At 47.5% G+C, this 23,811-nt stretch overlaps 1 protein-coding gene across 2 annotated transcripts; it reads left to right on the plus strand.

Annotated features, from left to right (window-relative positions):
• Positions 1-250: 250 nt before the first annotated feature.
• On the plus strand, positions 251-18,693 carry DIPK1B (divergent protein kinase domain 1B). 2 transcript variants are annotated; one of them, XM_082208685.1, is made up of 5 exons: positions 251-389; positions 13,842-13,976; positions 15,304-15,411; positions 16,886-17,062; positions 17,639-18,693. In XM_082208685.1, exons 2-5 carry the CDS (start codon positions 13,920-13,922, stop codon positions 18,449-18,451), a joined length of 1,155 nt encoding a protein of 384 aa, XP_082064811.1. In that variant the 5' UTR covers positions 251-389; positions 13,842-13,919; the 3' UTR covers positions 18,452-18,693. The 2 variants fall into 2 exon arrangements, with proteins under 2 accessions (XP_082064811.1, XP_082064810.1); XM_082208684.1 differs by lacking the exon at positions 251-389 and adding an exon at positions 8,695-9,323.
• The last annotated feature ends 5,118 nt before the right edge of the window (positions 18,694-23,811 follow it).

Below are 23,811 nucleotides of genomic sequence, written 5' to 3' on the forward strand. Positions count from 1 at the left end.
CCTCTGGCTTCACCTACCACTGGCACATGGCCCCTGGAAGGTTGCTCAGAAGAGAATGTGGCCCTCAGGCTGAAAAGGCCCCCTTCCTGCTGGGCCCATAATATCATGCTGGTAGCCCTTTCCTCAGAGTAAGATCTGGCATCCAAGGGTTCCTGTGTATTGGCCTAAATTTGCATCTGTACATATCATTTATTATATGTGACAGCTCTGCTTGTGTACCGATGGGTGTGTTGGTGTGTTCCAAAGTGCACTGCTATTCCCAGGTTAGACTGCTCCATCGTGACGCTGGCAAAAGGCACTGGCAGGATCTGTCCCAAGGGCCTCTCTGTGGTGATGGACTTTGGATGCTTTTGTTGAAAGCCAGGATTATATAAACGCGGGTTGGGAAGGTGAGAGTTTTGGGTGGGAAGCTCGTTGGGTTGCGCTTTAGCTGAGATTTGGCCCCCACTGACAGAACGTGGTGGTGTTTGCTTTGGTTTATTGCCCCTGGTGGAAATATTGTCTAAGGCAGCTTATAAAGAGAAAGGGGAGGGGAGCATCAAGTTTTTGTTTTCTTCCTTTCTGTAGAATGCAATCTGCAAAGGAAAAAAAGAGTAGGTCTGTGTGGGAATTCTCCATGTTCTGCAGTGAGTCTATGTTGCTTTTCAAAATTATCCCTTGTTCATAGCCTGCCAGTATAAACACCAGTTCGGAAAATGCAGTACCTCTGTTGTACCGGAGCAGCTGCTTTAAATGCAGAAGGCCTCAGGTTCAGTCCCTTTATTCAGAACCTTGAAGACTGGAATCTATTAATTTTTAGCAGATAGATCAGTATTATAGCACCTGCTTTTCATGCAGAAGGTTGCAGGTTCAATCCCCACTGGCATCTCCACATAGGGTTGGTACAGAGCCCCCTGCTTAAAAGCCAGAACAGCTGCTGCCAGTCAGTGCAGACAATATGAATCAAGATGGCCTAGGGATATGACCTGATGTCAGGCTATGGGCTCCGTGGCCAGCAGAAATGGCATGACCCAGAACGTTTCCAGAAAACACACAAACTGTGATCCTTCTCCCTGATCCTTGATGTAAATGAGACTCTCAGTGGCTTCTTGGCAAGGAGGGAAATGCAGTCTGCACCTGGCTCAGGAGCACTGTTGTCTCTTCTTGCTTCACATTCCAGAGCCCAGATTTCACCCGGTAATAAAGAGGCTCTGTCCACCACAGGGTGCCTTCTGTACTTAAACCACCAGCAGAAACACTTTCTGGTTTCAACACAAAATTTCCCCAGCTGGGTGAAGGGTTGACAAAATCAAAAAACAAGAGCAGGGTGTGTTGGGAAAGGCAGCCAGCCAAGTTCTTTGTCTTCTGATAAAGTCAGGGGCTGGTTCTTATGCAATTATCATAATCTACAGGACAAACTTGTTATTAAAATGAGAACAATCACATAAAAGCAACCACAAAACTATGTTTTATTGACTCCATTCACCTAGGGATGTCCCCCTGTAAAGATGCAAAGAGATACCTGGCTTGTGGGCTTCCTGGAGCTTCCTGGGTTCCTGTAGAGAAGAGGATTCTGGGTTTGGTGGGGTTGCCCATCTTGGCCTGATCTAGCAGGGTGCCTCTTAAATAAAAAGATAAGGAGAGCCCTCATGGATCAGGCCAATGGCCCACCTAGTCCAGCATCCTATTATCTCCAGTAGCCAGCGAGATGCTCCAAACAGAAACCTCCAAGCTGACCCTGAGCACAGGAGCCCTCTCCTCTCCTGCTGCTTCCATCTGCAGAGCAAGAGCATAGCCATTGTGCCTACCAGCAAGATGCTGTGCTGATAGTAGGGACAACCCCAGGGAGTGGGGAGGCCAACCAGTTGCTGAGCTTGCAAGGCTGGTCAGTGGATTTCCCCCCACGCCACTGCACTCCAAACACCTAGTCCATTCATTCATTCATTCATTCATTCATTCATTCATTCATTCATTCCAGTTATGGCTGCTTTTCAGGGCCATAAACCTTTGCAAAGCCACTGAAGGATCAGACATAAGAAGTTGCATGACACAGAATTATAGAGCATCAGTCCACCTAGCTCAGCATTGTCTATTCTGACTGGCAGTGACTCCCCAGAGTCACAGGCAGAAAGCAGGTGGTCTACCACGGAGCTATGGCCCTACTCCTAAAAATTAAGTAAGATTCTAGTCTTCTGAGTTAAATAGGAACATAGGAAGCTGCCTTCTACTGAGGCCCTTGGTCCATCTACTCAGTAATGTTCACACCTGACTGGTTGTGACTTTCTAGGGTTTCAGATGGAGGACCTCTACCTGGAGAAACTAGAAGGTGAACCTGGGATCCTCCGCATGCCAAGCAGATGCTCTGTCATTGAGCTACAGCCCTTTCCCAACACAGCTCTCATTCAGAGTTGTTAGAAAAGCCGAGTGCCTCTCCCTCTCTCTGCTAAGCAGTAACAAGAGGCCAGGGAGTTCCCAGCACTCACCCAGGGTTTGTGTTCCTTTGAAGAATTGAGACACAACGGAGACTGTCATAGTTTTAAGAAATATAGTTTATTCACCTATTTACACCTTCACTCTGCAGGGAGGGAGTCCAGATCTTACAGCATGGTCATTTCAAGAGGTGCTTGTCCACCGCAGCAGAGCAGCCCTGGAACCCAAGGCATCTCTCCCAGCCAGCTCTCAGCCAGCCTGCCCAACATGGATCCCAGTCTTTCCCTCCTACTCCTCTTTCGCAGAACACCTTGCTAAAAACTCACTTTTCCTGTCACTTCAAACACACACACACACCATCACCTTGGCAACATCTGTCTCCCCAGACCAAAGGATTCCTCTCAGATGGCTCATTTGTCATGTTAACAGATTTGCTCTTCACTAGGCCAGCCAGTGAAGAGAAAAATTTTTAGTTTATTGGGTTTAGCCACCCCCCATCTATAACAAGAGTGAAAGTAGGATTGCACATTTTTGCAGGTTCAGCCAGGAACTGCTTGTGGTCAGCACCAGACTGAGCAAACCACCAGAGACCTCTGCAAAGGCATCAAACTAAGTTTAGCTGGAATAGAAAAATCCTCCACCCCCCCCCCCAAGCAATTGGAACATGCCCTTCCCTCTATCTTGGGCAGAAATTCTTCCATGTAATGTTGCCAAGGCCAGCTCAGAAACAAAAATACAGAAATCTGGATCAGCTGCCTCTTCCCAATCTATCACAAGGTTTAAAGGTCTTGCCTCAGCAAAATGTGGAAACCCGTGCTTTAAGGGGGGAAAAGGAGCCTGACTCAGCTACCATCAGGCACCCAGTTCCCTGGAGAACCAAACTCAAACCCGTGGCAACTGCAGCAGGCTGAGGAAGGGAACAATGGCAAGACAGGTGTTCTAGGCTAATAAGAGCTGAGTTGCTAGGGCTCTAGAACTGGGGCACCCTGCTTTATCTCAAGTGACTCCTGAGAGTTTGGGACCTTTTGGTTTAGAGCTGTGGTTCCTAACGTGGGGCACATGCCCCACAGGGGGGCAATTTGATTTTTAAAGGGGGGGGGGAATTCGAGAATGTTTAGACCAAGTTAATGGCCTTTTAGGCTTCCTCCACGTGAATAGGAGTTCACTTTTTGAATAATAAGAATTATATGTAACTGGGGTGGTGGTTCAGAATTTTAGAGATGCTTAGGTGGGGTGTGGCCCAAAAAAGGTTGGGAACCACTGGTTTAGAGGAAAGGCAAGTAAAAGAGAGTTCGTAAAATTATGCATGTCACGGAGAGTGAAGAGAAAGAAGTCCTTCTTCCTCTTTTGTGGGTATCCAGTGGAGCTGAATGTTGAAAGATTGAGGACAGATAAAAAGAAGTCCTTCTTCCGCAGCATGTAGTTTAACTATGGAACTCGTTCCCACAGGAGGAAGTGATGGCAACTAACGCAGATGTCTTTTAAAGAGCCTTAGACAAATTCATGGAGGAGGAGAGGGCTATCAGTGGCTACTACATGGTGGTTATGCTCTGCCTCCGCCGAAGGAAGCAGTAGCACTCCTGAATACCAGTTTCTGGAAACCGCACAAAGGGAGAGGGCTCTTGTGCTCAGGTGTTGATTGTGGGTTTCTCATAATAGGGATCCTGTTAGCCACTGTGAGAACAGGGTGCTGGACTAGATGGGCCACTGGCCTGATCCAGCAAGCAGGCTCTTCTTAAGGAGGTCTATTGTGTTTGCAGAACTTCCATGCCCAGGGGCAGTCTACATATGAATACCCAGATAATGGAGAATAACAATGGGAGAGTTGCTGTTGCTTGCGGGCTTCCCATGGGAGCACCTGATTAGCTATTGTGAGAGCAGGCTGGACTAGGTGGGCCCTCGCTGGCCTGATCCAGCAGGCTCTTCTTATGTCATAGAGCAGGGATGTCCAACTGTTCAATCGTGATGAACTGGTCAATCGCGGGGTGTTCCTGGTTGATCCTGGTTGATCACTTGATCCTGATTGATCGGCCAAAAAACCAAACCAAACCAAAAAAGCTCAACAACTTTGGTCAATCGAATGGGTAGATCACTGCTAGTGTTTTTGTAGTGGGAGTAGATCGCAGTCTCTTGGAAGTTGGACATCCCTGTCATAGAGGATGAGGCTATTCATGGAGGATAAGGCTATGCTCTGCCTCCACAATCAGAGGCAGTAATGCTTCTGAATCCTGGTTCCTGGGAGCCAAAGAATGGCAGAATGCTCTTGTGCTTGGGTCATTCCCTTAGGAAGGTCAGTGGCAGAACACTCACTTTGCATGCAGAAGGTCTCAGGCTCAACCCCTCACATCAAGTGAGACTGGGAATGCCCCCTGCCTGAAACCCTCCAAGAAACCACTTTCCCCATTGACTGGCTATGCACATATCAAGGATGCCTCCTTTGGAAGAGAGAGGGGATGTTGGAAGTGGTCCAAAACCTGCATCCATGGGGTCAGGCTAGTTCCTGAGAGCTCAGGGGCTTTTCCTCCAATGGATTGTGGAGCTAGGACTTTGGCATTGGGGTCATTTTGTTCCAACCCCCTGCAATTCAGGGATCTCAACTAAAGTGTCCATGACATATGGCCATCTAACTGCTGCTTAAAAACCTCAAAGGAAGTGAGAGTCTACCACCTTCTGAGGGAGTCTGTCCCACAGGACTGTTGAACTGCTCTTGCCATCAGAAAGTTCTTCCTCATGTAGACTGTATGACAGGCATAGGCAAACTTGGCCCTCCAGATGATTTTGGACTACAATTCCCACCATCCCTGACCACTGGTCCTGTTAGCTAGGGATGATGGGAGTTGTCATCCCAAAACATCTGGAGGGCTGAGTTTGCCTATGCCTGCTGTATGACCTTTGGGGCACAGAACTGTTGGTGACCTTAGGCTGTTCTGAATGTTACACTGATAGAGATCACAATAAGGTGACTTTTAATAAACAGAATCTTAGGGGCAAAGGGAGGCTGTCTGAGAGCATGTCAGACCCTTGGTCCACCCAGCTCAGCACTGCACACACTGACTGGCACTGCCTTTCTAGGGTTTTGGGCAGGGAACATTCCCTGCCCCACCTGGAGATGCCATTGATGAAATGTGGGGCTGACTGCAACCAAAGCAGATGATCTGCAGTGGCTGCTGGGAGCTGGAGTCTGTCTGAAGTTCCACCAATGTTCCCCTTCTTTCCTATTAACTTTGCTTTTATTAGAGATTTTATACTTCTAAGGCATAACCATCAGAAGAAGAAACAGAAAAACATAACAACTACCATTTTTACTCACATCTAATGCTCACCTTTCTTGGCCAAATTACGTTGTGGAAATTAAGGTGCACTTTAGATTCGATGGCACATTAGACTTGAGTAAATACGTTATTTCCTTTCAACTCCAAACTATCTGCAGGTGGAGACTTTATTTTTCTTGAGTTCAACATGCCACCTACTGGCTATGTCAGGTGTGCCAACCCCTCTGTGGGAGATGCGCTCCAACACAGCTGTTCTCTTGAAGGGTGGGTGGTGTTTTTGACCTATGCACCATTTCCTGGGAACTCCTTCAGTTTGTGGTGTGCAGAGATGAGACTCTTAAGTGGGCAAAAATATTGCAAAGGAAAAGAAAACATCAGACAGGATTGGCTGAGGTCTTATTCCAGAGGCAACTGAGTCTACTCAGAATCCATTCTGCTCTGGATCCATCTTATTCCAGAGGCTGGGGGAGAAAGACCGCTGCCTGAAACCCTGGAGAGAGACACTGCTGCAAGCCAGTGTATACAGTACTGAGCTAGATGGACCAATGGTCTGACTCGATAGAAGGCAGATCCCCACATTCCTGTTCAACTGAACTACAAGGACTAGAATCATATTTTATGTTGAAGGGGTAGAGTATGGCATCTCCTTTGCACATGGAAGGCTCAGTCCCCATGTTCAGTCCCCAGAGACATCTGCACACAGTACTGGTGAAAGACCCTCTGCCAAAAAGCTCTGGAAAAATCAGCCCTTCACTAAGAATCATGAGGTCTGGAACCTTAAGTTTATTTTTAGGGGAAGGGCTGTAGATACAGATACAGAGCACCTGTCCTGCATACAGAAGGTCCAAGCTTCAATCCCTGCTGGCATCTCCAGGCAAGGCTGGGAAAGAAACCCTGACAGAAACTTTGGAGAGCCACTGCTGATCAGTGTATACAGTCTTGAGCTAGATGGACCTAGTGGCCTGACTTAGTTTAAGCCAGCTTCCTCTGTTTCTACACGTGGGTTAGACTGAGCATCCTGTCTTAAGAGCATCCTGCAGTGGAGGTCCTGTTGCACACACACAAAACCTAACCATCAGGGCTAGTAGCTATCAGTAGCCTCCACCTCCAATTGGTCTCACCATCTTTCAAGCTTTGAAGATTTCTGATGCAGAAAGATTGGAAATCTAAAATATAAGCCATTGTATGGACTTCTGTTAATTCAGTGTTTCCCAACCTTTTTTGGGCAAAGGCACACTTGTTTCATGAAAAAAATCTCGAGGCACACCACCATGCCAGATGGGGAAAGGTCACTTTTTACTTATGTAAAAAAAAAATAAAAAAATAGTAACAGCATAGAAGGTAATGGTTAGGCTAGCATCCCTCTTCCAAATATGCTAGGTTTTTATTTGCAGGGACTGTTCTACATGGGAAGGGGAAAGGAAAGTTAATAGAAGGAAAGGCGGGTGGGAGAGAAAGAGAAAGAAAGAGGGAAGGAAGGGGGGGGGAGAGAAGTGGAAAGGAGGGAGACCGAGGCGGGGGAGAAGCATCTGGAGAGTTGCTCCGAAGTTTGGGGGGCCGCGGGAGTGGGTGCGCGTCCCAGGAGGCGGAGGCCAGCCCGGGCTGGGAGCCGCGCCGCGGCCCGGGGGCGGAAGGCGGACCGCGGCTCCTAGGATGTGGAAAGGGGATGGCGGCGCAGGGGGAGGAGATCCGCACGGCTAGGGCAGCGCGCAGGGGGAGGGGAGCGGGCCGGAGGCGGGCGAGGGGGGCCGCGATCCCGCGCGCCGCGAACATGGCCTCCTTCCCCGTGGGCCCCGCCGAGCCCCCCGGCCGGGGAGGGCGGCGCACCCCCGCCGCCGGAGGAGAGCAGAGGCAGCAGGAGGAGGACGAAGGCGCTGCCGAGGAGGCGTGCCAACTTCTGCCAACTTCGGCGCCCGCCCCGTCACCGCAGGCTCCTCCCGGCCGAGAGCCAGAGGACAGCGGCGGAGCAGGAGGAGGAGGATCGGGTTTGGCGACGGCTGCTGCGTCCTCTCCAAGTGCGGGGCTGGCCTCCGCCGCGCCCGATCCTCCGCGCTCGCCGCGCTTCTCGGCGGAGCAGGTCTCGTCCGTGTACGAGGCGCTGCTGCAGGCGGGCGACCCCGGCCGGCTGGGCCGCTTCCTGGGCTCGCTGCCGCCCGACGCCGAGGCGCCGTGCCTGGAGGCGCAGGCGGGTGAGAGCCTGGCCAAGGCGCGCGCGCTGCTGGCCTTCCAGCGTGGTGACTTCGCCGAGCTCTACCGCCTGGTGCAGAGCCGGCGATGGGATGTGGGAGGGAGCTCGCTCGCCGCCCCGCGTGTGCCTATGTGGGGCACGTTACAGCCCCGTGACGTCAGCGCCACGCAGGCAGCCAGGCAGGCAGACGGCGAGAGCCCCGCGCTGAGCGGCCTCTCCTCGCTGCTGCCGCCCCGCCTCTCACCGCCCGACTCGCCTGCCTCCCTCCCACGGCACACCAGGCAACGTCTCGCGGCACACTAGTGTGCCGCGGAACACCGGTTGGGAAACACTGTGTTAATTTTTATTTGATGTTATTTTTATTTAATGCTTTTTTTTTGCTATAGTACCTCTTGTAACTATAAGTTTTGGAAAACTTTTTTAAAATTTTTAAATAGTTAAACTGTGGAACTCACTCCCACAGTCACCAAGCAAGATGACATCAAAAGAGGATTAGACAGTTTCATGGAGGTGGAGAGCGCTATCCATAGCCACTAACCACAATGGCTCTGGCCTACCTCCCCAGCTGCAGGCAGCAATCCTTCTGGAAACCACATTAGAGGAGAATGTTGCAAGGTCCTTGTGCTTGGGTCCTGCCTGCAGGTTTCTCACTGGGTTGGCCAGTAAGAAGAGGATGCTGCTCTAGGTGGGTCACTGGCCTGATACAGAAATGCTATTATTTTTTCCTTTTTTAAAATTATATTTTAAATGTTTGTAACATGCCCTCGGACCTTAGGATGAAGGGCGAGTAATAAGATTATCGCTGCCCAGGTGGTTGGTCTTCCTAGCCTCTTGCAGGAGCGAGTTTTAAGGTTGAAGGATGCCAAGTGTGTTATGCAGAAGGTACCAACGCCACTTCATCCATTTCCAAATGTGGCAAGCCAGCTGCCCTTCCTGGGGTTGGGAGACCCCCTTCTCTCCTCCAGGGATTTTTTTTGGGGGGCCTAGGCTCCCCTTCTTCCCCAAAAAACCTCCTGCCTTCTGCCTGAGGATGCCACAAAGACTTATAAGCGGAAGCTGGAGACCCAATTGTGGACGGAAGGAGAAGGGGAGGGGGAAGCTCCCCCTCGGGTCTCTTTTTCCATCGGCGGGCAGAAATGTGCCTGGGCAGGCGTCCCCTTTAAGGAGCGTCTCCGCAGCATCATCCAGAGGAGGAGGAGGAAGAAGGAGGAAGATGCGGCAGAAACGGGGAGGCAGCAGGGGCCCCCACCTCGGCCAGCCTGGAAGACCCACTGCCTTGGACCCACCGAGCCCCCCAGTCCCTGCCCTGTCCAGTCTGGCGTGAGCGCAGCGCCTCCCCCTTCTTTCCAGGAGGGGCTTGGAACAAAAGAGACACCCCCCCTGCACTGCCAGAGCCCAGCATGAGAAGGGTTGTGCAGCTGGTACTTTTTTGCCCCCTCTCCATGGGGCTGCAGGTGAGAGCGAAGGCGGGCGCGGATGGAGAGAGAAACGATGGAAGGGGAGGGGGTGTCTCTCTGGCCTCCGAGCTGAAGCACAGTGCCGTTTGCAGGTACTGCGTGGGTGCGGGGGCGGAGAATTGATCTCTCAAGATGGGATGAGGCTTCGGGGCAAAAATAACGATAAAAAGGCCGCCCTTCTTGCTGGAGATTGTATACAGGGGCGCCGCGCGCCTTTGCCTCTTGTAACTGACAAGCTTGTCAATGTCAAAGGCAGCTTCTTCCCCACCACTGGACCATTTACCGCTTAAGCGCCAAAGGGGTACTTGGGCGTTACCTGGTGCAGCAGGTAAACAAAAGCAGGAGGAACCTTCTGGGGGCGAAGGAGGACCCCCTCTGGTTGGCCCCACAAGCAGGTGGAGAACTCCTGCACCAGTTCATCTGCTTTTCTAGTACACCCCCCTCCTTTTCTGGTTTTTGGGTTTTCGCTTCTACAAGCAGAAGCCCCTGAAAGAAGTGTGTTCACTGTCGAAGCACGTGTATTTATTATTTTTAATGAAGCTGGGGGACTGGTTTGGGGGGGGGATATTGAGGAAAGGCCAGAGACAGTGTGGGATGCCTCTGAGTGCTGGAGAATAATATCTGGCCCATTTGGAGGCAGCCATGCAAATCAGCCAGGCCAGCTGGCAATTGGAAAAGGGTTTGCGGGCATTCTGCACTGCAACATCACTGGTGCCCAAATGCCAGGCAAATGCTGCAGCAGGGAAACACAAAGTGCCCTTCAAGTCAAGCAAGGGTGTGTGTGTGTGTGTGTGTGTGTGTGTGTGTAGAATGAAAACTGGCTTGGAAATGGCAGTGAGACGTCTCTTGAATCCTGCCACTCTCAGGAGAGGGGCAGTAGTGTCCAGATATCCAAAGTAGGGCAAAGGAAAGAGACTTCCTGCCAGAATGGGTGGAGAGGTGCTGCCAGTCAGTGTTGAAAATATTTCCAGAGGATTTCTACTCAGTGGCAGAACAGCTGCTGGGCATGCAGAAGGTCCCAGGTTCAATCCCTAATGGCATCTCCAGGTTGGGCTTGGGAAAGATGTCCTGCCTGAAGTGTGGGGAAGTGTGAATGCCAGTCAGTGTGCACAGTACTGAAGTAGATGGACCAAGGGCCTGGCCCTGCAGATGGCAGCTTCCAGTGTTCCCAACATACATTGCAGACGATGGTAAGAAATAGTGCATGGCTGTGGCTAGGCTGCTCTGCTTCCGGCGGGTCTGTGCATGTGTTAGAATAGGGGGCATCTCTTTCCCAAGTGCAAAGGCCAATGAACCTATGGGGGGAGGGGACCAGTTTTGGAATAATTTGTAGAGTTCTGGCCTGGGAGTTGGAAAAGGTTCAGAAAAGGGCAACTGAAAGTGGACATGGAGCAACTCTCCTAGACAAAAGGTTGGGGCTTTTTAGTTTAAGATGCAACATGATAGAAGTTTATAAAATTATGCATAGCATAATTCCTCTCTCTCTCATAGCACTAAAACTTGTGGGCATTCAACAAAGCTGGATGTTGGAAGGTTCAGGGTAGGGAAAAGAAAATCCTTCTTCACTCCCACAGAAAGGAAGGTGACCAACTTAAATTGCTTTAAAAGAGAATTAGACAAATTAATGGAGGAAAGGGCTATCAATTATTATTATTAGAGGCAGTAATGATTCTTCTGAATATCGGCTGCTGGAATCCACAGGAGGGGAAGAGGTGCTCTTAGGGTCAAATCCTGCTTGCAGGTTTCCCAGAGGAGGCATCTGATTGCAAATTGTGAGAACAGGAGGCTGGACTAGATGCACTGCATACCATTGGATGATTAGCTCCATTGAATACAAGGGGATTTACATTTGACTAAACAAATATAGGGTTGCATTGTAAGGGACATTTTTTAAAAACTGTTTTGCAACTTCTCCCCACACACCCCTCACCAAATCGAGATAATCTGGGCCATGTCAATCAAGCATGTTGGATTTTTTTTTAAGCTGATGAAACAGTGACAAGGCAGATGAATTAAGCTTCGCATGGGGTCACAAAGAGTCAAACACGACTAAACGACTAAACAACAACAACAACATATTTTGCCTATTGTGAAAACCTCAGTAGTGGCTACCTTCTTGAGATGCTTTAGGAACTGCATCTGAAGAGGTACAGGTCATGGTTAAAGAGAAAGGCCAAAATCTTTTATTATACTTACCTGGGAGTAACACCCACTAAACTTGGTGGGATTCCTTTCCATTCTCCAATTAGCCAAATGGCAACGTACTTTCTTGCCCACCTGAAAAGGTTAGGCAAGGGTGCCCTTTAACTCTCAGGTCGAAAGGAAAGAGGTACTTATCGAGTAAGGAAAGAAATGTTCACAGCCCCAGAGCCAAATCAGACTTATCAGTTTGCATTGGGAGCATCTCAGTATAATATTTTGTCAGTTTAATTTCTTTGATGCCTTTTCCAGGAAAGGAATCAAGGAATCTCTGTCATTGAAATACACAAAATTTTAAAATGATACAGACAGTTAAAACCAAAGCAGCCCTCCTATTCACTAAACACATCAGGAATAATTGTCAGCACAATGCCAAGATTAAAAAACTATCCCACCAAATGTCTGGGAATAGAGGACTCCCAACCTGCTGCTGGAAAGATTATAATTCACCTTTGCTTTGCAAGACTGAGATGGCCTTTATCATCGAGAGTGGCATGAATTTCCATCCAGTAAGCCCCAAAAGAGGCAAAATGTGCATCACATAACTGCAAAGTCCACAATTCAGAGTGCTGACTCTCCACTGGGGGAGGAACCAGCCAATTCTTCCATCAGAACTTATATATCTAAGCTCAACCTTTGCTTGCCAGATGTTTGTGTGTTTCTGGCTGGTGCTGATGGGGGTTGTAGTCCAAAACATCAGGATGGCTCCAGGCTGGTGAAGGTCAAGATAGCTTGACAACCTCCCTCGCCACCGCCAGTCCCAAAACTCACATGAAGAAATCAGCACAGTCAAGTTCCTACCTAAGAGCCACAAAGTAAAATAAAGGTAAGCTGTAAAAATAAATCCAAAATCTGTATTAGAATCATAGAATCATAGAATCATAGAGTTGGAAGAGACCACAAGGGCCATCGAGTCCAACCCCCTGCCAAGCAGGAAACACCATCAGAGCACTCCTGACATATGGTTGTCAAGCCTCTGCTTAAAGACCTCCAAAGTAGGAGACTCCACCACACTCCTTGGCAGCAAATTCCACTGTCGAACAGCTCTTACTGTCAGGAAGTTCTTCCTAATGTTTAGGTGGAATCTTCTTTCTTGTAGTTTGGATCCATTGCTCCGTGTCCGCTTCTCTGGAGCAGTAGAAAACAACCTTTCTCCCTCCTCTATGTGACATCCTTTTATATATTTGAACATGGCTATCATATCACCCCTTAACCTCCTCTTCTCCAGGCTAAACATGCCCAGCTCCCTTAGCCGTTCCTCATAAGGCATCGTTTCCAGGCCTTTGACCATTTTGGTTGCCCTCTTCTGGACACGTTCCAGTATTAGGCTAACCAGAAACTTCACAACATAGTGTGCAAGCTTTCCTGATTTCAAAACGTAAATATGGTTACCTTTCCTAGGGGTGGAGATGTTAAGAGTTGTTGTTATTATTACTGAAGTTGGAGAGTTTGTAAGAAAAACAGCCATTGCGTCCCAAATCTGTCTGAAAACTCAAACCTCTAGTCTCTCAGATCTTTGTTTAATTCAACACTTTGTTTAGGACCACAAGAACTAACTGTGCTACAGTCCTCTAACACAAGAACATAGGAAGCTATGGCCCTCCCTCTCTCAATCATGGCAAAATTCTAGTCCTCAAAGTTCTGAAGGAAGGTGAATTGAATAAGGCTGTTGCCTTAAACCAACACAGACCATTGGTCTATCTAGTTCAGTATCGACTACACTGACTGGCAGCAGTGGATCGCCAGGGTTTCAAGGAGTCTTCCCAAGCATGGCCTAGGGATGCCATTGGAAATTGAACATGGGACCTTCTGCAGGCAAAGCCGGTGCTCTACCACTGAGCCTTTTACCTAAAAAATAAGGCTCTAGTCCTCATGTTCTAAATAATAAGCCAATTTAAATAAGATGCAGCCCTCTTATCAAGCTGGGCTCATTGTTCTATCTAACTTAGTACTGTCTACACTGATTGGCAGAAGCTCTCCAACATTTCAGACAGGGAGCCTCTTTCTCATTTGAACCCTGGTCTCTACCAGGTACTAGCAGTCTGACACTCTAACCAATATGCCATGCTGACTGGCATACTGGCATCCAGGCAGACTTTGAAAGAGGAAAAGCAAAAATAAACTCTGGGTTTACTCCTGAGCTGTTGTGGTGCCAGCAGGGATTTTCTGGGCCCGGGACACTGTACGTGAGTTGGGACCTTCACCTTGCCTGTAACCCATGGACAGATGTGGGTTTTGTGTATATATAGATATATCCTTCCATACCTGTTTTGGCTCTCCTTAAATTTCTTTTGCTCTCTCTTCCCAACCCCGCAGAGCCGTCTTCCTGGCATCAAGGTCAAGTACCTATTTTTTGCCTGGCTGGGCATTTTTGTGGGCAGCTGGGTGGTCTACATGCATTACTCGTCCTATTCAGAACTCTGCAGAGGACACGTCTGCCAGATGATCATCGTGAGTGTCCCCCATCCACATCTGCAAAATTATTTATTATTACTATGATTACTATGGTTAATATTACATCGGAAGGCAGTGGGGTCTCCTTTGCTGGAGGCTAGATGACCCTTGGGGTTCCTTCCAACTCTACAATTCTAGGACTGCATGAATATCAGTTGCTAGGAATTGCAGGTCCTAGGCATTCGGGTCCTACTTCTGGGCTTCCTTTCGGGACAACTGGTCAGCCCCTGTGAGAGCAGGATGGTGGGCTAGATGTGCCATTGACCTAATGGAGCTGCAGCCAGGCTTCTCTTAAGGTCTATTGTGATAGCATTTCCATTGGAAAAAGTTCCCTGTCAGCTGGGGTGCTGCATGGACTTGGACCTATAACAGATCTGAAGCCGAGTGAGCAGAAGAGAAGCCTGGAACTTTTGGCTGCTGGATAAGGAGCCTCCAGAGGAACTTCAATGGCCAGATGGCTGCTGTTTGCCATCTGCTATTTGCCCAGAGTGATGCCTTCTAATGAAGAGTTCTCTGAGCTCTTATTTAATGATGGTTCAATGAGGAATGGTCCCAGACTGCTGGGGAAAGAGCAGGAGGGGCTTTTGGCCGCAGTGAAGAAATGTGAGATTCTCCTTCCCCTGACAAATATGACATCCTCTTTCCTGCCTGGTTCAGGAGGGAAGGAAGTAACATGGGAACGCATTGCTTTGCTGAAGAAACTGAGCTGTATAATCATAGAACTGTAGTGTTTGAGGGGACACCAACCCCAGGGCATGAAGCTTACTGGTTGACCTTGGACCAGCCACTGTCTCTCAGCCTTATCCCAGGGAGGGTAAACAGGGGAAGCAGAGCCACATACACCACCTCACATTCCTTTGAGGAAAGGTGGGATATGGTAGCTAACAGTTATTGATTCCTTTGTTTTCTCCCCCTTTTCTTTTCTTTTTTAAAGAATTTTTTATTGGTTTTACAAAATTTTTTAAACAATACAAACATATAAAAAGACATACAAACATGTATAATTTCATAACCTTTTTTTCATAAACCTCGTTTCTCGGACTCCCCCATACCTCCCCTTCCTGCATCCCAATGTCCAAAATTATTTCAGCAACTTCTAAATAGTTTTATCAAACATATGTCTTCCTAATCTTTCCTTCAACCTAACCTTATATCGCTGTAATCTCCCTTTCTTTCTCAAAACCTCGGCATTTTAGCATTCATCAACTTTATAATAGTTCTTAAGGTAGATTTTAAATTTCTTCCAGTCTTCTTCCGCCGTCTCTTTCCCCTGGTCGCGGATTCTGCCGGTCATCTCAGCCTTTCTCCCCCTTCTCCTTTCCAGTGTGACCAATATAATAAAGGAATAATTTCCGGGTCGACGTGTAAAGACCTTTGCAAGGATCATACACTGGTGTTCCAGCACTGCCTTTCGTCCTCTCCCACCCAGCAGGTAGGTTGACCTTCCATCGTTGGCTAGAGCAATGGAAGGACTTCGAAGTTGGCACGAGTTGTTGGCAGGGAGCAGGGATGAGGTGGAGACATTACAGTGCTGGGCAGGCTGCTTAAGTCTTGCTGTATGCTGGTGGGAAGGTGGTCATTTAAATTGGTGAATTTGTCCAATCCTCTTTTAAAACCATGCATGTTGCTGGCTGCAACTGCCTCCTGTGGGAACAAGTTCCAAAGCTTAATTGTGTGCTGCATGAAAGACTTTTTGTCTGTCCTGGATCTTCCTAACATTCAGCATCACTGAATGTCCATGAGTCCATGAGGGAAGGAGAAAACCCATTCCTCTTTCCATGCTATGTATAATTTTGTAATTTTGTTATCTTATTGCCTATCTTTTTCTCAAAATTTAAAAGTCCTTTCCTCAGAGGGGAGTTGCTCCATCATCAACTCGATCATTTTGCTTGCCATTTTCTAAACCTTTTCCAACTCTACAATATCCTTTTTGCAAATTCCCTACCAGAGAAGAATGGCAAACCAAGCTGATGGACTATTCTGAGATGGCAAAAATGATTGGAAAACTCAGAAACCAAGAGGACAAAAACTTTATAAAAGAATGGGGAAAATTTATAAATTATTTAGGAGACCACTGTAAGCAGATGGAAACAAAGGCAGGATTTTGATTTCACTTGTAGTGTAAAAATTATGATGGATAATATGATTTGATATAAAAAATGGAGTATTGGTGAATATGCAGTAGTCGCTATTTAAAATGATACCCCATGGTGGGGATAGGGGAAGTCTTGAGATTCAGAGAATATCTTTATATATACATTTTTATTCTCTGTTTATTTGTACTTTGTATTTGTAAAGCCAATAAAAATGATTTCTAAAAAAATAACAATATACAATATCCTTTTTGAGGCAAGGCAACCAGAATAGCACACAATATTCCAAACGCAGTTGCAACTTAGATCTGTATAACAGCACAATGACACTGGCAGTTTATTTCCAATTCCTTCCATGATGATCCCTAGGCCTGGTTTGTATTTTTCATGACCACCAAACTGGCCAACACCTTCATCGAGCTCTCTGCTATGGCACCAAGTTCTTGCTCATGGTCCGCCACGTCCAATTTAGACCCCAGGAGTGCGTGTGTTGAATTAAGATTTTTTTTGCCCAAGCATGCATCACTTTACACATTGAGTTGCATCCACCTGATCATTCAGGCCGCCCTTTTTGGAATCTGTCTTCTGATATTGACAGGCACAGACTTCAGCTGGTCAACATAGCTGTGAATCCTGCGATTCAGGGAGTTGGACTAAGTGACCCTGTGTGTGTGTGTGTGTGTGTGTGTGTGTGTGTGTGTGTGTCTTCCCTTCCAATGCTACATTCTGTGAACTTTGGGCACCTGTCAAATAAATCTGTGTCCTGCAGATCCAGTTTGTCTCTCTAAGTTACATTCCTCTCCTTCGGTGAAGGTATACAGCGGCCTCTGGAAAGAGAAGGAGGTGATCATCAAATGTGGCATTGAAGAGGCCCTCAAGGCTGATGGCAACCCTGACTCAGCCCCCAGGAGAGATGTGGTCCTTTTCAGCAAACCAACACGGGGGACATCAATGGATGAGTTCAAGGAGATGCTCCTGAATTTCTTAAAAGTGAGTTTGTCACTACACCAGCAGGGTATGGGGGAAGGGTTTCTTGTTTTCAGGGGCTGAGGATCCAAAACAACAGAGCTAGCTGTTGGAAGTCCTGGAAGGACGGCAAAGGGGTGGGGCTGTCGCCAGCAGGGGTGGGGGTAGCAGCGGGAAGCCAGCGAGCTCATAACAGTATTATTTACTGTTTTTCTGCTTTGGATATGGGATGATGTAATACCCTGCTACTGCAATTTTAGGATACTTAATAATGGTAATAAAGGCTAGAAGCAAAAGGGGGGGAAAGGATAGAAAAAAGGAATGAAGTACAGTGGTACCTCTAGTTGCGAATGGGATCCGTTCCGGAGGCCCGTTTGCAACATGAGCAGAACGCAACCTGCGTCTGCGCGTGTGTGGGTCACGATTCGCCACTTCTGCGCATGCGCATGACGTCATTTTGCTCATCTGCGCATGCATGAGCAGCAAAACCCAGAAGTAATCCTTTCCGATACTTCTGGGTCGCCGCAGGACGCAACCTGAAGCAAACGCAACACGAGGTATGACTGTAAAATGAAATGAAAAACTATCTGTCTTTTGCAGTCCAATCTAGGCGACCAGGTCTCCTTCACCAACTTAGTGAACAAGATAATGGCCATGGCGGATGTCAGTCGAGATGGGAAACTGTCGTTGGCAGAGGCGAAATCTATCTGGGCGCTGCTGCAGCTGAATGACTTCTTGCTGACGCTCTCCCTGCATGAGAAGGAACACACCTCCCAACTGCTGGGGCACTGTGGGGACCTGTACGTCACTGAGAAGATCCGCCACACCTCTCTCTATACTGTGGAGGTCCCTCGCTTCCTGCAGCCTCTGCTGCCCACGGCCATCCACAGGGTCCTCCACCGGTGGTTCTCCCCAGCCTGGCCGCAGAGAGCGAAGATCGCCATTGGCCTCTTGGAGTTTGTGGAGGAGATCTTCCACGGGATGTACGGCAACTTCTACATCTGCGAGGCGGGCTTCAAGAACATGGGCTACAACGACAGGCATGACTTCAAGATGGTGGACCTCCGGAAGGTGGCGACAGAGATGACTATCCGGGGCTTCCTCAAAGGGCGCCACTGCGAGCAGAACGTGGACTGCACCTACGGGAGGGACTGTGTGGCCCCCTGCGACAAGCTCATGAAGCAGTGCAAGAGCGACGTGGTCCAGCCCAACCTAGCCAAGGTGTGTGGGCTGCTGCAGGAGTACTTGCTCCACGGGGCGCCCTCCGATCTGAAAGATGAGCTTCAGAAGCAGCTCAAGACCTGCACAACCCTCAGCGGCTTGGCCAGCCAGATGGAGGTCCACCACTCACTGGTGCTCAGCAGCCTCAAGACACTCTTGTGGAAGAAAATCTCAAATACCAAATATTCATAGGTGTGGGATGCCAAAAACCACTGCACACAGAGGATCACAGAATAGGAAGAGGGCCAGGGAGCACTCTGCTCTCCCCTCAACCCCCAAAAGTACGCAAGCAGGAAGATTTAGCACCAGGGGGGAAAGGACAAGTGGAATAACCAATGGGTCCTCCTCACTTTTGGATGGACAGACTGTCAGTGAAGCAAGGGAAATTGTTTTGGATGAACAGCTTCCGATGTAAATAAATAGTGCTCTCTCTATCTCTTTGGCCTCGTCCTTAGGTTTATATGCCCCACCTTTCCTTCAAGAAACTCAAGGTAGTGCGTGTATTTTATCCCAACAACCACCCTACAAGGTAGGATAGGCTAAGAAGCAAGCGACTGCCCCAAGGTCAGCCAGTGAGCTTCATGGCTGAGTAGGGGATTTGAATCCTGGTCTCCTTATGCAGAGTCACACCCTTGGGTTCATCTAGCTTAGTGTTGTCCAGAAGGGCTGGAAGCAGCTCCCTAGCAATTCAGACAGGGGACATTCCCAGTCTCACCTGGAGATACTCCAAGGGATTGACCCCGGGGCCACTGATCTACCACCCATCCCCAGCTTCTGAGCAACTTGCTGGCAATGCCAGGGTTTGAATCTGGGTCTTCACAAGCTCCAAGAGAGCCACAAACCTCATGGCCTCTGGACAGGGCACAGAGATCTTTTGCAAAATGCTGTCTTAGCATGGTTCACTCCTAGAAACTAGAATTTGCTAGTTTGGGCAATTCCCCAATCTTACCAGTCTTGTCACATCTTACAACATCAACACATTCTTTTCTTTTTTGATTTTACCTGGGGGTTGGGGAGCTTTGACAATCAGATCCATGCCGCACATGACACATAAACACCACCGCTGTACTCTCAAATCTTTGGGTGGCGACAACACCTCATCCTTCAAGAGAAACCCAAAAAGGGATGGCTGGCAACTGATGCAAGCAGAACAACACTGGGGGTGGGTGGGTGGGAATTCTTTTGCTAGAGTCCCAGTCCCAGTACAAAAAACAGGGAGAAGCCAAGTCCTGGGCTAACCTATCTGAGCTCTTCTTGTCTGCTTGTGATATGACCATATTCATACCAGACATTTAAAATGCAATGATACTACTTTAAATAGTTACAGCTTCCATTAATGAATTCTGGAAGCTGTAGTTTTTTCTTAAAAAAAACCTCAATCCTTTATTAGGCATAGCAAACCACACATTATCAAACAAACACCGTAAGCAAATTGTGCAAAATACGAGTTCAGCATAGAAGGTTTGTCCCAGTCAGATCTTTAACTCCAGAGAAAATCAATTTGCATAAATAATGCAATATAACATTACCACATCACCGATCAATTAGAAGCTGTAGTTTGTTCAGCGTGATGGGAGTTAAGAGAGTCTGCTATTCCCCTCCCAAAGCTACATTTCCCAAAGTACTGTAGGATGTGGGACTGCTATACCACCCTGGGAATTGTAGCTTGGGGAGGGAAGGGAATAGGGGTTCTCTTAACAACTCTGGACAAACTCCAGCTCCCAGGACTCGTTGGGGGCTCCTAGAATTTTATGACTGCACTGGATACCACTTTTAACAGTCTTGGCTTTCACCAAAGAATCATACTTAAACTATAGTTTAAGAGTATGAGAGTTATTAGGAGGCCCATATTCCACACACACTGGGAAATGCAGGTCTGTGAGGGAGACAGGTGGTCTTCTAACAACTCTCAGCACCCTTAAGTATAGCTCCCAGGATTCTTTGGGTGAAGCTATGACTGTTTAAAGTGGTATCATAGCATACTAAAGTATGGTGTGAAGGTGGCCTCTGGTCTCCCCCAGAGCAACAGCGGCTTTCTGGGATAAAATGATTGCTTATGCAACCCCACGCTACCCCCTTTTAGTAATTTTATTGTGTGTTTTTATCAGTTTACATAAGCATCACAATTCAAGACGCCGCAAGAGGCCCACCACAATTTAGGGCATGTCATTTTAAGGACTGAAAGTTAATTTTTCCAAATTTCTTCAGTGAGGGGTCTTAAAAATATGTTTTTGGGTCTGGGGAATTAAAATCTATTATTTTTATGATTAGACAACATTTAGCTTGATCAATCCACATTTCATTAAAAAGCACATAAACTGCTCTCAGAAAACCAAAGAATTTTAAGTTTAACTTCTGAAAGTGCCTAGTAATCCTGTAAAATTTTTAGTTTCTCTACATAAAACATATCCTACTAAACATACAACATTACTTTCTAATGTTTTCTAATTACAAGGTAATGACATCAGCTAATAAGAAACTTAAACAAGTTTAATCAAGTCTTGCATTGGTTCATCTATCAGTTCCAACAGGGACAAAACACTTGGGATTTGTGAAATATATATTTCTGAGATTTACAGAAAGATCTCTCAGAGTGTCATGATCTCCACCCCTCAAGTCAATCATCTTTCGGACACCAGCTCTCCTCACTGTCATCTGAGCACAAGAGTGTCTGAATTATCATCTTCCTGAATGCATACCATGCTGAGCGTTGGATGGCTGGCAAAACAGCACCCACTATAACCTTTTCTTGCAGCCTAACTCACTGCACCTGAAACAAGATGTGGGCATTCCATCCCAGGAGTATTTTATTTTGATGTTGAACCAGCATTGGTAGTACACACAAAAGATGTATTCCTCTATCAGTCTTAAGTTGTGGAGGGTTTTGCCTTTAAGGTCATGCTTTGAAACCCATATGCGACCAAGCCTGTTTGCTGTTCCTAACCACTTTGAATGACTCACTGGAGCAAGTTACAGATAGGTAGCCGTGTTGGTCTGCCATAGTCAAAATAAAAAAATTTCTTCCAGTAGCACCTATATAGAAGGATCTGGCAACTTCTGTTTCAGTGTATCTGAAGAAGTGTGCATGCACACGAAAGCTCATACCAAGAACTAACTTAGTTGGTCTTTAAGGTGCTACTGGAAGGAATTTTTTTATTTTCACTGGAGCAAGTTCAAGAAGGACCAAATATGTGGGAAGTTTTCCTGTCCTTATGTGTCATCTGATACACATCACTAGATAGATCTTTTCAAGACACTGTCACTCAGGGAAGTAACAGGCTCTCCAGTTGAGAGTTTGGTGAATGAAGTTATCTTTTCAAGTTATATTTGCTGGCTTTTCATACACTGGTCACATAGCATTGATGTATGCACTCCAATGAGTTGTGCTTGCTGAATGCAGTGATGTGCTGAGGACTCGCTTCAGTATTTTTCAGAGTGGTGGACTGCAAGTAGAAAAAAATATATGTATTTTTCACATAGTTGAAAAAACTTTGTTTGGATACTGGTCTGTGCATCATGGCATACTGAAAAATTAAGCGCATTACACAATTTGAAAAGAAAGCTTTGGGCACTTTCTGAACAATTCGTGCTAATAATAATAATAATAATAATAATAATAATAATAATAATAATTTATTATTTGTACCCCGCCCATCTGGCTGGGTTTCCCCAGCCACTCTGGGCGGCTTCCATAGAAACCAAAAATACACTAAAATATCACGCATTAAAAACTTCCCTGAACAGGGCTGCCTTAAGATGTCTTCTGAATGTCAGGTAGTTGTTTATCACTTTGACATCTGATGGGAGGGCGTTCCACAGGGCAGGTGCCACTACCAAGAAGGCCCTCTGCCTGGTTCGCTGTAGCATTGCTTCTCGCAATGAGGGAACCGCCAGAAGGCCCTCGGTGCTGGGTCTCAGTGTCCGGGCAGAACGATGGGGGTGGAGACGCTCCTTCAGGTATACTGGGCCGAGGCCGTTTAGGGCTTTAAAGGTCAACACCAGCACTTTGAATTGTGCTTGGAAACGTACTGGGAGCCAATGTAGATCTTTCAAGACCAGTGTTATGTGGTCTCGCCGCCCGCCCCCAGTCACCAGTCTAGCTGCCGCATTCTGGATTAGTTGTAGTTTCCGAATCACCTTCAAAGGTAGCCCCACGTAGAGCGCATTGCAGTAGTCCAAGCGGGAGATAACTAGAGCATGCACCACTCTGGCGAGGCAGTCCGCGGGCAGATAGGGTCTCAGCCTGCGTACCAGGTGGAGTTGGTAGACAGCTGCCCTGGATACAGAACTGACCTGCGCCTCCATGGACAGCTGTGAGTCCAAAATGACTCCCAGGCTGCGCACCTGGTCCTTCAGGGGCACAGTTACCCTATTCAGGACCAGGGAGTCCTCCACACCTGCCCGCCTCCTGTCCCCCAAAAACATTACTTCTGTCTTGATCACCTTTATGAGCTTCATAATATGGTTGCAACAATATCTGGCCAGGGCATGTGGAAAAGTCCATGCCCTGGACTAGCAATAGCTTCAGCAGTCTTATTGCTACAGTCTTCCATGCACAGAAAACACTCGACAACTCCTCACTGCTCCTTGATCTTCACCACAAAATGAAGCCAAAACATATGCTTCTCCTTGTGACCACAATCAGGTATACCATCAACTATGATGCTATAGTAGTAGTAGACATCTCCAAATCCTTTTGCAATATGCTCACCACCTTTTCCACATATGCTGCAATCAACTCATTTTGAATTCTATTTGACATATAGCTGAAAACAATAATTGTATTCTTCGTTCCTGTCTGACTGCGCTCTGCAAGAAGATGCATATCTTGAAGAATACAGGTGAGAATCTCCCCTATATCGCTTTCATCAACGCACCCATAATTACCAGAATCAGGTCTCTCAAACGGCTCCGGTTGTTCAGTAGACTCTTCATAATTAGTCCCTTGTTGTGGATCGTTCTTGGGTGCAGTCGTTGAAGTTGTCCTGGTCACACTGGTCTTGCCCATGAGCACGAATCCACTGTGAGAGCAACTGACTTGCTCTCTGAGCATCTGCTTTCTGCTTCTTTTCCCTCCTTTGCACCCCTGGTGGATGTACCTGTTTTATTGTTCCAGCTGAGCTAAAATTTAAACAGAGAAAAAATGGAAGTTCAGAAACCTTGTACATTCTACACTGATTTAACAAGTATTGTGCACTTCTCAACCATGCTTGAAAAACTAACTCTACACGCCTCATTCTTATCCAAGCCCTGCTGGTACAAGATGAATCAAACACATGGCTCCGACAAATATGAGATGTGATATTGCAGCACTGCTGGCTAATCTGATCTGATGCTACACGTTAGTACTGCATACAGTAATGCAGGTCCAGATTTTACTGTCGAAGCCTTGCAGTGCATACAGCCAGGCAGGCGTGGTATTTTGCCCATGGCTGTTTTGCCCAGCAAGTCCCCGGTTGCTTGGAAGGCATAGGGCATTCTTGGCATGACATCATAAGTCTGGCAGGCCCCTAGTGATGCCCCTGGCCAACTTAGCCCTCCAAGGCCTGGGG

This window comes from Podarcis vaucheri (genome assembly GCF_965113315.1).
Source record: "Podarcis vaucheri genome assembly, chromosome: Z".
NCBI classification, from domain to species: Eukaryota; Metazoa; Chordata; class Lepidosauria; order Squamata; family Lacertidae; genus Podarcis; species Podarcis vaucheri.